The 15504-nt window shown below is 44.7% G+C and overlaps 2 protein-coding genes across 2 annotated transcripts in view; both read right to left on the reverse strand.

Annotated features, from left to right (window-relative positions):
• The window catches only part of LOC136537923 (dolichol-phosphate mannose synthase subunit 3-like), a 282016-nt gene that overhangs the window by 91013 nt on the left and 175499 nt on the right, over positions 1-15504 (reverse strand). The gene's annotated exons all lie outside the window — the stretch shown is intronic.
• LOC136537922 (photosystem I reaction center subunit III, chloroplastic-like) lies at positions 13074-14239 on the reverse strand. Its single transcript, XM_066529899.1, has 2 exons — positions 13390-14239; positions 13074-13285 (listed from the first exon to the last, which is right to left on the reverse strand). Exon 1 carries the CDS (start codon positions 14127-14129, stop codon positions 13428-13430), a length of 702 nt encoding a protein of 233 aa, XP_066385996.1. The 5' UTR covers positions 14130-14239; the 3' UTR covers positions 13074-13285; positions 13390-13427.

The following is a 15504-nucleotide window of genomic DNA, read 5'->3' on the forward strand; positions in this document are numbered from 1 at the left end:
AAATTTTCCAATATCTTGTCCCGGAGGTTTTCCCAAGAATAGACCGTGCTTGGTTTGAGCATGAAATACCAAGCCAACGCGTCACCTTCGGTAGCAATAACAAATGACTTTGCCAGGATGGCGTTGTCTCCACCGGCGGAGGCTACTGCTGCCTCATAACTCATAATGAACTGATGGGGGTCTGTCTTTCCGTTGAACTTTGGTAGTGTGATTGGCTTGTACGCCGTTGGCCATGGCGATTGTTGTATGCCTTCAGAGAGTGGGGACTTGGGATCGATAGGCCTCCGCATCACCTGAGATGGCATCGTGGTCGGGCTGATCACTGGCGGAGGTATTGTTGCAGTTGGTGTTGCTGCAGAGGCTAGGATTGCGGAGGTTGACGCTGGTACTGCATGCTGCATACTTAGCATCTCAACATGTAGGACTGCCAACTGTTGCCTTATTTCTGCTGCTTGTGCTGATGCTTGAGTAGCTTGTTGATTAGCTACGAATGCTGCTACCATTCTGTCCCTTTCTTGTTGCACTCTTTGCAACTGTGCTTGCAACTGTTGCAGTTCTTGGTCGAGTGTTGTGCCTAAATTTGGTTGGGCCTCCGGATCTTGAATCTCTAGATCTTGGGGTTCCGGTGGTTGACCCTAGGCATCTGCTCTGGTGTCATCCTCCGCTGGCGAGGTTGCGTAGGTGCTATGAGTGGTGCGCCTAGGACTTCCTCTCTGACCCGTGGTCATTGCTGCTCTGGTGGTGGTTTTTCTTTTCCCTGCCATCGTTGGTTTGCCTTGGCCAAACCACGGTGGGCGCCAATGTTGAGACTTGCGGTCTCAGACAGAGTGGAGGAGGTAGAGGCCTCCGCCTGCCAAGCATTGCCCTCAGGTGGAGGCTCGGGAAACAGACACGACAAGCAGGCATGTAGGGAAATGGCACGGAAAACTAAGGTTTCATTAATTCATTCTCCAACCTCCCGTACTGTTACAAGTGTTCCCTAATTATAGGGCTCAACTACCACTTTTATAGAGTTTACAATAGTACCCTTCAACTGCTACAGTACATTCTCAGAATATTCCACTACTCACCTTTTGTCTCGGGGGTAATCTTGTCTTGCCACCCTCAGGTACTGGGCCTACGCGATCAACCAGCCCATCAGGCCTTAGGATTCGGTGATGGGCCTTTGGACCTCCACCGTCGGTCTCTGCCCTATCGGGCCTCATGATTTGGTGAAGGGCCTTTAAGCCTCTGCCATAGGTCTCTGCCTCTGGGACACCAAGGCTGCTGACCCCCGATGCCCAGTATTGCCGTCCTCCAGCTTGGGTCTCTGCCCCTACGAGCGGAGGCCGAACCGGCGCGCCCACGCCGTCCACGAGCGCCTTCCTCTAGTTACCTGCACACACACATAGGTAACGTTGGCACTTGATTAGCCTTGCAGTGGGGCGGCCTCTGCCCCCTCCGCCTAGAGACGCCTATGAGCTAACTGGGCGGAGGCTGTGCCAGGGTTACCGGCAGCGTCCTACAAGCACAGTCTGAAAAACCATCATCTTTCCTAGGTCTGGAGGCGTGGTAGCTGGGCCTTTGCTTAGGTAGTTGGTCAGAGACGTCTTTGCGAACTGCTGGCCACGTAGGTCTCTGCCACTCTCGGAGGCCATGTTACAACACACTATAAGGCTCATGATTGCATGTGATGCTGACAGTGTTTCTACCTATTGCAATTAGGGCTATAAAGCCAGAGTTCTTGAAAATGACCATCACCCGCATGTGCTACTTCTTTTCAAAGATCTCACAGAAGACGATTGGCAAGCAAGAGCTGAGTGACCTACATAAATTTGTGGTGGAGACACAAAACCAACTGGAGATGTGTTTACCTCCTACTTTTTTATATATATAATGCCACATCTCATGATTCACATGGTTCATCAGATATAGGCACTGGGCCGTTGCTACTTGCATGAAATGTGATCCTACGAGCGGTTCATATCGATTATAAGTCAATACATGCATAATCGAGCATACCCAAAGGGCTCCATGATAGAGGGTTACAGTACTGAAGATGTCGTTGAGTGCTGTCAAGAGTACCTAAAAGTACAGAAAGGGATTGGTAAACCCGATTCTCGTCACAAGGGTAGGCTGGCTGGGAAGGGCACCAGTGGTAGAAAAGTGTTCATCGACCATGATTACAAAGAGGTGAGTCGAGCGCATTAGAGTACACAACTGATGCAACTGTAGATTGATGAACACTTGGCTATCATTATGGCAGAGAGAAATGGTCGTTTGGATGATTAGGTCATGAAACAACACAAGTAATGACTAACTACATGGTTGAAGGACCAAAACATACCGCCTAGAGAAACCATAGACTCTATTACCATCAGTAGGTTGGCGGAGGGGCCATCGAGACAAGTGACATCTTGGAATGCTTATGGCATCAATGGGTATACGTACTATACCCACGCAAAGGATAGTAAATATGTGAACCAAAACAGCGATGTTCGAATAGAGGCTCTCGATGGATTGGGACGAAAGATCCAATACATTGGCATCATTGAAGAAATATGGGAACTTTATTATGGAAGGGATATAACGGTGGCCCTATTTCAATGTCGCTGGATCAAACAACACCAACTGAACGAGATCGAATTGAGAGTCCTAGACCTCGAGAATCTAGGCTACCAAGATGACCCTTGGGTGCTCGCTTCACGTGTCACACAAGTTTTCTATATGTCTGACCCACAAAGTTACCTCCCCCCAAAGAAGAAGACAAAGCACGTGGTTGCCTCCAGGAAACAACACATTATTGGAGTTGATGGCATGGACGATGTTGAAGCTTACAATAACTACGATGAGATGCCGCTATTCATAGACTTTCCTAAGAAGATCAGTGTTGTGAAAAAGAACCTACCTAAAGACATATTGCCATGGGAACAAAAAGGTGTCAAGGGGAAAGTCGTTACAGCGGGCTAGCTAGTTGTTGAACGTGGAGTGTTTGTGTAAGTGTGTGTTTATAAGACTTTATTTATGCATGCGTGTGAGACTATATATTTATGTATGTGTGTAAGACTACATATTTTTGTATATGTGTGAGACTACATTTATGCATGTGTGTGAGACTACCCTTTGCAACATCCAGATGAATCTATTTGAACATCCAATCTATTACTACTAAAACTTTATGAATTCACTTAACACTTTATGAAATGAAGAAATGACCAAAATAAAAGTAGAAGGTCTTGATGAGTTATACAACTTTTATATTCATCACATTTACAGCTGAAATCATTTAGTGTTTGAAAATCAGGTTTAAAGCTGTTATTTTCTGAAATTCAAAATTTGAATTGTTTAAAATTAGTGACAAAGATAGATGACTAGACTAAAATGATGGAGCATGATTTTAGAAAAGTTTAGGAAAAAACAATCACATTTCGAGTTAGTACGAGAGAGAAAAACTAGTTACAAGTTTCAGCCACAGATTAAAGAGAGAAATCACACTTGTTCATCATTGATCATCATGAATAATTGTGATTTTTCTTTTTAATCTATGGGTAAAATTTGTAACTAGTCTTTCTCCCTCATACTAACTCCAAATGTGATGGTTTTTCCCTAAAATTTTCTAAAATCATGCTCTCTCAAGTTAGTGTGTTGATTTGGTCATCCTTTTCATTTGACAAAGTTTGAGCACTTCAAATTTTCAAATTTAAAAAAATGACAACTTCGAATGAGATTTTCAACCATTAGATGATTTCAGCTGAAAAAGTGATGAATACCAAAGTTGTATAACTCATCAAGATCTACAACTTTTATTTTGATCTTTTCTTCATCTGACAAAGTGATAGTAAACATTGTTCACAAATCAACATGTTTCTCGTATAGTTCATAAAACTATGAGTCATATGTGAATTTGTGAACATTGTTTACTAATACTTTATGACATAAAGAAGTGACCAAAATAAAAGTTGTAGAAAGTGATGAGTTCAACAACTTTTATGTTCATGACTTTTATTATTGAAATCATATAAGGTTTCAAAATCTTGTTTGAAGTTGATATTTATTGAAATTCAAAATTTTAACAGTTCAAATTTGGTCAAATAAAAATATGATCAACATAAAAGTTGTACATATTGATGAGTTCTACAACTTTGGTATTCATGAGTTTTTCATCTGAAATCATTTATTCTTTCAAAATATTATTTCAAGTTGAAATTGTTTGAATTTCAAATTTTGAATCGTTTAAACAAAGTCACATGATAAGATGACCAAAATAAAAGTTGTACATGTTGATGAGTTATACAACTTTTATGTTTACTATATTTTCATTTTATTTCATTTAATGTCATAAAATTGTAGTCGAAGTTTTAAAATTCAAAATTTTAATTTTTGTTTTTTTTGTTTTCTATATTGTTTTGACTACAATTGTTTTTATATATATTTATGCATATATAGAAAAATACAAAACATTATATTTATGCATATATACAATTGTTTTTATATTACTTTATGTTTTTGTGATATAAAAAATAGAGAATTAATAATTTAAAAAAAATAGAAAATATTTGTAGGGGCGGTTGGATGAGGAACCGCCCCTACAAATGCATTTGTAGGGGCGGCTGGATCAGGAACCGCCCCTAGAAATCTGCTTGAGTATAAATACAAGGACGCACGGGTGAAAACCTGTAGGGCGCTCTCTTCTTCCTCCGACGCCGTCAAGCTGCCCACTCCTTCCCCGGCGTCCCGCCGCCGCCGCCTCCCGGACCTCTCCCGACGCCCACGCCCCCTCTCCACACCCCCGGACCTCTCCCGACGCCTGCGTCCCCTTCCCGCTCCCGCGCGCCCCCTCCCCACACCCGGTCGGTGGCGCTAGGGTTTCCGACCATGAGGTGCCGTGGGCCTACTCCCCGCCCTCCCATGGCCTAGGTGCGTCGGCCGTCCGTGCTCCCTCCCGCGGCGAGCGGCCACGGTGCCCGAGCTCTTCAGCGTCCGCACTCCTTCCCTACCGTCCACACCTCAAATGGCGAGCGGCCTCCGTGCACCTCCATCGGCGTCCACACTCCTTCCCGTGCTCTCCGGCATCCGCGCACCTCCACCAGCGTCCGCACTCATTCCTGAGCTCTCCGGTGAGTGTGCTGATGCTTTCTTCCAGCTCTTTGCACCATTTTTTTTGTTTTTCCTTCAATGGCTCAATCAACAGTAGTGACGTCTCATCATCATGGCCAGTTCGTTGGGCATGTTCTCCTTGGTGGCATCGAATGGATGTGTTGAATTTAAATCTATTTGTTTTTCTTTGTATATGAGTGCTGCGGCAAGTTGCATTGGCTAATGTTTTGGATCAGTGCTAAATTATGCCACAACAAAATGCCTTCCTTTTTTTTGGTTATGGATAGTTTCCCCTAGTAGATAGATGGTTGATTTTGAAATTAATAAAGCCTGAATTTTATCCTCTTTTTTTGGTTGTCCATCCTTTGTACTGTTATGTAGTATTAGGAGCATGAAATTCTCTCAAAGGGGGATAGTGCTATGAAATCATGTGGAATAGTAATGAACAGTGCTGTATGGATGCAAAAGTTGCATTGGCGTTCTTCACTTCTTCTAGGTTCCTTGAGATAACAATGTTAATGAATATTCAGTTTCGCTGATTGCTCTTTACATCCTAGTTTTTTTCCCATCCATATGACCCAAACCTTTTGTCTGTGATTTTGTAAAATATCTTAGTTGTCTTTGGAAACTTAGGAAACTCAATCTCTCACAGTCACTAATCAACAACTTTGACGTTAATGTTTTTATGCATGCGGCATGACCTAAGCACCAGTTCTGTGTTTTGTTTGAGCTTATCTATTGAAGCAAGCTAGTAATTGTCACAAAAAATAATTCAGTTTATATTAAATCAAGCAACATCTAACAGTGTGCACATTCTAATGATATTGTGTAAAACATTGAAATGTTGAGGTGCCTCAGGTGGTGTTCCATTTTTAAGCTCTTACTTGAACATATAAGTTAAACCTAATGTTTTGCAGTGGGGGATTACACGACATGCACCAAATTTTTATATTTATTGCGAGTGCAGTCTTTCTTAACATTGAGGCATTTGGGCACCGGCATTGAGGCGACCAAAAAACGGCATGCACCTAGGCATTGAGGCGACCCACTGGCAGAATTTGGCCACCAAAGCTGTTCTACACCTTACTTTTATCATTGCAGCATGTAAATTGTCTAGGTGGGTAGTATTTGGGGAGTTCTCTGAAGAATGTGTAGAGGAGAGGGGAAGATTTGGGTAAATGATTTTTTGTGTATCATGCCTATTCTGTGTCCTGTAGGCAGAGTTTGGCCAAAGAATAAATGATATTACGAAAAACAGAGCTATGTTTGAAGCATGATAAGGGTGCTTTTGGTAACTGTCTTCGACATTGCCATCTCATGTGACCCAGCTGTAGAACTATTTACCGTAGGGACAGGTTCTCATGTGTGTAGAGGGCACAAGGCATCTCTCATGTAGTTGGCATGACATCCTGGTGTTAATGTTTGCCTTTGTAGCACTCTTTGCACTGCACCTAGCCTCGCATTTTTTACTGTTAGCCTTGCTATTTTTCATTGCTGTGATATGTTTTGAACTATTGTCTGGAATAATTGATTTGCCCATGTACCAGTGACATATGTGCTTGCTCTTGAATTTAACATGTATTCAATTAATCAGTCTTTACTTCAATTTCCTCTCTTTGTTAGATGCAGTACATTATACCATGAACTAGTTGCCAACTGGCACATTCGCAGGAATTGTTCTAGCGTGCTTTAACAATGTATTATACATTGTATCACTAGCATCATCATTATGAACTGCTACCCTTTCCATAGTGTTGTGTGGCTAGAGCAGTCTGTGGCTTGTCATTTTTATAAGCCACTACAGCTTGGTGTTCTTGTGAGAAAAAAACCTCAACTTGTTTAATTTCCAAATTTGGCATCTGGTTCAACCTTCTGTATAACTAGGCCTGTAAATAACTACAAATTCAACTTTCCTACTTAATTTAATGGACTATAAGTTCACACATTTTTTGGTAGTTCTACATGTACATGAAAGTTCTACGTAGCTACCTGTCACATTGCTGGTTTCTCTTCCAGTTTGTTAAAATGAAAACTTCAAAGTACACCTTTTTTCTTGGGAACATAGATAGTTGTCTTTCTATAATAACTATTAGTCTCTTATGTTTTGAAACCTTTTTCTTAGGAACTTAGATAGTTGATTTTTATTTTCATTGCTTGCTGGCTATCCTCCTCCTCTCTCTACTTACTACTACTGCTACTTATTATCTTCTCCTAACTGCTACTGCTTTCCTAACTATGGCTGCTGGCCGCTGGTTGGTCTCCTACAACTCTTATTACTACTACTTGTTGTCCTACTACTGCTCTACTACTCCATAGTCTCTACTCTCTACTACTATTCTCTCTTACTATGTGGCTGGTGGCTACTAATCTTCTCTGTACTTGCTGTCTGCTCCTAGTACTTGGTGGCTGCTGGCCAGCTGCTCCTACTACTACTTGCTACTTCTACTACTCCTCTCTCTACTTACTACTATTGCTACTTATTATCTTCTGTCTTCTATCTACCAGACAGTGCAGCCCAATGCCCCGAGCATACCTAAAGCACACTTTCTTGCATCTATTAGAACAAAGCTTGAAATAATATCATGGACACCAGACAGTGCAGCCCGATGCCTCGAGCATGATGAGCAGCCAACCTATGAGGAGCAAGTACTAGAGGACCAGCTAACTCAGGAGCAGTTCGATAATGAGTTAGAAAAGGATATAGAAGTGATGCTTACTCAGGAGCAGTGTGACGAGGAGGAAGGGGAGCAGAAGGAAGAACATGAGAGGCTGCTAAAGGCGAAGAAGAAGAGGATGACGATGATGATGATGATGACTCAGAAGAGGGATATGAAAGTCTCGATGATTCTTTCCCATGTGAAGCCATAAGGAGGCCAACAGAGGAAGATTTGGATAAGGATTTTGACCCAAACGAGGAGGTAGGGAAAAAGCCTTAGCTTATAAATTTTGCTAAAGCTTTGGTTGTGTTACCTCTGCTAACACTTTGACCTGTCATATATACAGGTCCCTCCTAAAACTTAGAAAAGACGACGTCGATGTCCATGACATCTCGTTGGACAAGATGGAGTAGAGGAAAGAAGAGTAGAGGCAACAACCACATAGACGGATCACGATGCCTCTGCTCCACAACCTCAAAACACAACCATGACTACCAAGCCTAAGAGGAAATGAGGGGATAGAAAAGGAAATCTATATCCAGATAAGGCATGCTATGTGATAACAGAGGTCGGGCCAGCAAGGGAGATCCTTGAGCCGAAGGAATTAAGAGAACGATTCCGTAATGCGATCGGGGCCCTAGTAAGAGATAAATTAAACCCAACAATCCCTAACTGGAAAGAGGTACCAGAGAATAAAAAGAATGAACTATGGGATAGGCAGCTGAAGCTTAATTTTAGATTTCCGGAGGGTAAGCATGAACTGGTAAAAAATGCTTTTAGGATGATGGGAGAGTCATTCCGACATTGGAGGTCGAAGCTCAACACAAAGTATATCCAAAAAGGGTTAACTTCCTTCAACGAGTTCGGCAAAATAACTCCTAGTCAATGGGAGGAGCTCGTGGCTCAAAAGACTTCACCGGAGGCATTGGAGCTCAGTGCCCATAACACCGAGCTAGCGAAGAGGAACAAACACCACCATCATCTAGGCCCCGGTGGCTACTATGCCAAGGAAGAGCTATTTAGGAAGATGGACGAAGAGGCCGCAACTGCTGGGAATATCGATGTAACAAATTTGAAGGTACGCTCAAGGAATTGGATATATACGAGGAGTACAGAATCATCCGGCAGTAATCTTTAGTTTGATAAGCCGAAGACCCAAGAGGCAGTATCAAGGATACTGAAATATGCTGAAGACAAGGAGAATGACTCATTCAATCCTTCCAGAGAGAGGGATGAGCTTAGCCTTGGCTTGGGAAACAAGGAGCACATAGGCCGCACCAGGGGACTAGGGAAAAGGACGACCTGGAAGCAAGGATTCGAAGAGGACAGGCACATGTACAAGAAATATGGCAGAGACTAGGAGAATAATCTTGAGCTCCAAGTAAAGGCTCTAGTTGCGAAGGCGCTGGAGGAGCAAGGACTGTCTATGGAGCCACGTATATTAGTGACACCGCCGGGAGAACTAGCATTAGTTGGCAGCCCTTTGAAAGTTCCTAGCGGCCAAGGTTCCACTACAGCCACAACCCCCGTCGATCGCATACGGGAACCAACTAGTTGCACCTTGGTGTTTCTCAGCGGCCGGCAGAACACTGTGATGGAGGTGGCAATGGGTGTGGTACATCCTCCTGGTGGCTTACACCACAATAATAAGATATCGCCAGACTATACTAGGGTCGAGGTGCATACCGTGAAGCCCGAGTTCATGCAGTGGAGGATAGACTACGCAACTCCCGAGGGGCTGGTGTTACTTGGAGACGTTATGGGGCAGTTTATCCTCTGGCACAAACAGGACATTATATTGACTGCTTCTTCGCCGCCTCCCCCTCTCCCAAATTTGGAGAAAGTTGTTGAGGTCGGGGAGATATTTTCACTGTCTCATGACCATCACATTCCTAAGATGCCACATTCTATCCTACCTCCTAGAGAGCATGTGCCTGATGAGATATCACAACCTTCTCCAGCTCATATCGAGCAAGTGCATGATGAGATGCCACAGTCTTCTCAACAAGCACAACCGATACATGAACAACGAGTGCCTCCTAAAGAAGGTGATGCACAAGAAGATGAGGATGTGCCTGAATGGGAACTTCGAAAGAAGCATCCAATCACCATAAGGCCAGTTTATGTTCCGATGAAAGACGTCTCGTCGGTGTCCAAGTGATATTCCCATGACCAGTTCAAGCCTGAGAACCAAGTTAAAAAAGTCCCATCACGGGGTTCTGAGGAGGCCGTCACTAGCAAACTCCACCAAATTACAAAGAAGTATCCAAATGTTGATGCCATCAAATGGTCACAGGATTGTTCGAAAACATATGAAAGAGGTAAGCCCTTCCTACCAAACTAGGACATCCAGCGCCTACCACTTGGAATGAGAAGGTTCCATGATTTGTACTTGCGTGTTCTCCCAACGAGCATAGACCTCATACAAGCATGCTTCCCCACTGGCACAATTGGAAGCCCAGTCGAGAAAATTGTCTTTGACTTCAATGACATGCACACATGCTTTCACCTGGAAGAAATGGAGATGAATCTAATTCGCATGTGGTGCCTATAAGTCCTTGTCCTCCCGATATGACATGAATGTAATCTTTGAATTTTGTTGTAACTAACCCACGCCGTAATTTGTAGAATGTAAGTGCACATTGTCAAACAAATGCCAAGTGTGAAAGCCGGGTATCTAGACCCTCAAGCTATAGCCCAAACAAATTTTAATTACCCTAAATAGTGGAAACTGGATGCTAAAGAGCTAGCTGCTGCAAAGACTTTTCGGGAGAAAGAGCACATCCGTACGGTGAAACTAAAGGAAGAGTCCCTTAAGGTTGCGGCATACATTGCCCTAGCTTTCAAAACTCTCCAACAACACTCTACTATATAGCTACCATACAACTTCGAGTAAGTTCAACTCTATACTTAAAGCTTTGTTCGATATATTTTATTCGATGCAAAAGAGCTTATCTAGTTCTATGATTAAATCCATGCAGCAACCACTGGATTTGTATAGCCGTCCATGTCGGGAGGAGCATGGCATGGGTCTTTGATTCAATAGATAGAGACCCGGTGACATACAAAGACTTCATATCGATTCTCAAGACGTATACATATCGACAATCCTCATTAGCTTATATGTTTGTATACATACTTGTAATGTTCACTTTTAGATACTAACAAGTTGTATTTGCTAAAATAATTCGAACATGGCATTTAGATTCTATGTCACTAATCATCATGGAAGACATGATCCAGCAAGGAAGGAAAAGCTGGCTATAAAAACACTATGTGCGGTAAGTGTAACTTACTTCTTTAGTACTCCATTATATGGCTGTCAAAAGCATTACTTAACATTTTCATATGCAAAACACATAGTGCCCCAAACAGAAGCTTGGGAGTGTACATTGTGGATACTATATATGTTCTATGATGAGTAACACCGGTGCCTACAGCAGACACCCCTTAAGGGTAAGTTTGAACCTCTTCATCCGTAGTATAAAAACTTCGTACATGGTATGAAATACTAAACCAAAACTTGTTCTCTTGTAGTGGAAAGAAGCGAAAGGAATGAAAAGAGACCCATACAAGAATGACCAACTCTTAGAGCTCGTCGGCGACCTTTGTAACTTTATATTGGACCAAATTGTACACGTCAAATGCGCCTACCATGACCGAGAGTCTGACTTAGGTAGAAATCCTCAGTACCAACACCTTCGTGAGATTGAAAGGCTAGCTCTAGGACGTTGATAACAATGTGTATATAATTTGTATATTTAATGATTGATTGTATATATTCTTGTGAATTGGACTTGTAATTGTAGTTTATATAATACTCTTGTGCTTGTAGTCTAAGGGGTTCGGAACGCTGGTCGCGGGGCGTTCGGCAACGCGAACACGGTTCGGAACATTGGTCGCGGGGCGTTCGGCAACGCGAACGCTGGATGGAATACGTGGAAACAAATAGTGTTCTGGTCGAATTTGAATTGTAAATTTGAATTTTTTTGCGGGAAAACGTACTGTAGGGGCGGTTCTAGATTGAACCGCCCCTACAAACAGATATTATAGAGGCGGCTAGTACTACAGCCGCCCCTACAAATCTATTTGTAGGGGCGGCTGATAATACGAGCCGCCCCTACAAATCGATTTGTAGGGGCGGCCTGAGAACTGCCCCTACAAATACATGATTTGTAGAGACGGTTCGGTAGGGGCGGCTGTCTAAACCGCCCCTAAAAGGGTTACGAGTCGCCCCTAAAAATGGTTTCTGTAGTGCCAAAGAGCTGCAGTCATCGCAGGCATGGGTGCTGCACCAGACCAGATCCAACACCTGCTCAGCTACCCGCCGGTGCTCCGCACTTGGGCCAACAACAGTTACAACACCGACTTCTGCTACAGCGGGGGCTACAAGACCGCCTCCGCCTTCGTCGAGTGCTACGACAACAGCGTGACGCAGCTCCACATCATGGGGCCTGGCGCCAGCGTGCCTCCGCTGCCCAGGACGTCTAGCATTGATGCCTCCGGAACAACTCACTGCAGGGTGCGCTGCTGGAGTCCGTCAGGGACATGGGGTCGCTGTAGTCGCTGGTGCTCGCGCGCAACAACATCTCTGGACCTGAGCGCAGCTCGGACCGAAGGTGGCCAGTGTCGTAATGAGCGGCAACCGCCTTGTTCTGCCAGAACCAGGTGCTGACCGTGGGCATCGTGCCCGTCTAGGCGCGCGGCGGCAGCAAGGCCAAGGTCAGGCCTGTGGCCAGCGCCATCGCCGCCGCAACGCTCGCCGACGTGTCCGTCTTCCTCGCCACGCGGAAGGCGGCCGTGAGGCGCGCCAAGGCCAGGCCTCCCCCGCGGCTGGGGCCTAGTGGAGCATGCATCGTCCATCAGCGTGTACCCATCGCAGCTCTTCGCCGACGAGCACTACATCTTGCCAGCGGCTGGGAGTTGGATTTATTTTTGCCTTTAGATAGACGGGAATCGACAACGCTGATGTTTACCTTCAACGTGACTAGGAATGCTAGTTTCAGATAACAGTTGCATCTTTTAGTGGTATTTTATATAACGGAGTTTTTTTTGTGGTATTTTCTGAATCCCGTGATCTTTCGATGCTATAATACCAATTTTCCCTATTAATAATGTTGCTAGTACACGTAGCTGAATTATATGTAGGCAGTAATTTGTAACGGAGTTGTTTTGTTTTTCGTTGCGAGTGAAGGCAGTAACTTTGAGATTGTATCCAACACCGAAATCAGCTTTGTCTAGTAATCTAACAGCTCGGTACTTCCCTCTAGTCGTGCACTTGAGCTAATTCTGTGCAAACTTGTGCACTAACCGGAACTTAGTATGCCTCTGCACTGATGGTAATTTAACACTTGCGGCAACGCAATGCAAACTGTAATCATTCTCAAGAATTTTCAAGAAGGCGAATACACACGAGAGATAGAGGTACTGTTCAATTATACAAGGCTTCATCCAGTTTGTTTAAGTACAACAAATCACTTGCATTGCTCCTACCAGCTCCTACACCAAAAGCCATCGATCTTTCCCCACGTACGTACTGCCCAAGTGCCCAACTGCAAAACACAAGATCACAAGGCACATTAATCTTCCATTATTATTAGTAATCAACAATCAAGAAACAAAGCTGTTCAAGAGCTAGCCATGGATCCAGCCTTGCCTCGCCAGCAGCGATGTGCAAGCAGGTGCAGCAAGCAGTTAGTAGTAGCCGACGTCCTTGTCGTCGACGACGAGGTCTCCGTTGATGAGCTCGCGGTATGCCGCAACGGGCCAGATGAACCCCCTGGGGAGGAGGCGTGTGGCGAGCTCGACGTCGATGATGATCTCCCTCATGGCGGGCTTCTTCTCGCCGCTGATGGCGATGAGGTAGCTCCTGCCGACCCACCCGATCCACCCGGCGATGTAGAGGAAGAGCAGCCCGGGGGTGATGAACTCGCCCCAGTGCCGCTGATCGCCGCTCACGATGAGGTGCGGCAGGCCGTCGGCGCCGCAGAGCAGGCCGAACTTGCCGTAGTTCTCGAACCGCCGCTTCGTCTTCTCGATGGTGGCGTTGATGGCGAGCGCCGGCGCGCTGTCGGGCGCGTACTTCTTGAGCGACGCCGTCAGCTTCTTGATCGAGTTCTTCTCGCGCTTCGCGAACGCCTTGGACTCCTTGCACGGGGTCAGGCCCGCGATGTCGGCGGCCGCGGGCGGTGGGGAGGTGGCGGCCGAGGACAGCAGCACCGACGACAGCGCCAGCGCGGCCGAGAACGTCTTCACGGAGTACGCGAGCGACACGCTGCTGTTGGAGCTGCCGTTGCTGTCGCCGCCGGTGGCGGAGCAGGCCACGGAGAGGCGCGCCCGCGGGAGGCGCGGCTTCGCGGCGAAGGCGGCCGTGGAGGAGGCGGCGAGGGCGGCCATCTCTGCTGCTGCTGCTGCTGCTGCTGCGTCCGGCGTGGAGCTGGAGCTGGCGAGAAAGAGACGAGCTTATTGGCAGGGTGTTCGGGATGGCGCATTGGGATCAAGGAAGAAACGCGCTCGGGATAAGGAGGCGCGGCGCGTGTGGGTGAGGCGGGGATAAGGGGGAGTGAGCTGGGCGCCGTGGATTGGCGCCGGGGCATCCGGCGTGGCCGCGTCGGCGCGGGCGCTCGGATTTTGTGGGGTCGCCGCCTGCTTTTGGGTATGTGGCTGCGGCGAGGCTGCTGCTGCGGGGATTTGATTCCGGGGCTGGGTCGTGTGCTTTCCATCTGCGATATGGATGCTAAAGAGAGGGAGTATCTACTGGACATTCGAGTGTTTTAGGGAGAGGTGACGCCCGAGTGCCACAGCCCTTAAAATTACTCGATTCCAACAAACAAACACAATCAAATGTTCATATCTCAGCCATCACTCGATTCCTATAACCCCTCGATCTAAATCTAACGATACAAGTAAAATATATCAAATAAATACAAAAATTAAATAATAAAATAACAAAAAATACCAGATAATTACTATGAAGTGCAAATTGAAAGAAGTTTAAAGAAAAAGCAAATAAAACAAACAAACAACAAATAAAAAATGTAGAAAAATAACCAGATCATTTCTATAGAAGCCAAATTGAAAAATTTCAAAGACGAACCAAATTAAACATACACATTCAAAAAAAGAAAAAAAAAGATTATTTTATGGAAGCCAAATTAGAAAATTTAAAGTGGAACAAAATAAAACATACAGAAATCAGAAAAAAACAAAAAAAAACATCAGATAGCAATTCGAGTAATTCTGACCATGCATTCCTATTTATGAATAATCAATTTACACCAATTAAACATAGAAATTACACTCAAACAAAAGTAGTAAAATATAATACAATAACATGTAATCTGCTCCTACTAAAAAAATAAATATACATACAATACATACATGGTTAGGGGTTAGGTGATTTGACGGGGCAACCTGTCCCTTCACCTGCAAAGCAGTATGCACTGTAGCTGCATGCACTCCACCGACGGCGCATAGTTGCAGGCTCGGATGCACGAGAGCAAATATAATAATGGGCTATAACCACGCCAAATACTAAGATGAAAGAAAGAGCAAGAAACTTAGTGAGAAAGATAAATAAGCTATATATTAATTATAAAAATGTAACATTATTTTTATTAATTATAAATAAGCTATAAGAGCAACTTCAGCAGTAGCCCTCAAATTAGAGCCCCCATTTTATATTTGGGTGTCTATCCCTATTTTTGTTGGTCCAAATTTGTGCTTCTACTCCAGCAGTAGCCTCAAAACGAAGGCCCCCCAAATCCATATT

Source organism: Miscanthus floridulus, chromosome 2, assembly GCF_019320115.1.
Source record: "Miscanthus floridulus cultivar M001 chromosome 2, ASM1932011v1, whole genome shotgun sequence".
Lineage (NCBI taxonomy): Eukaryota > Viridiplantae > Streptophyta > Magnoliopsida > Poales > Poaceae > Miscanthus > Miscanthus floridulus.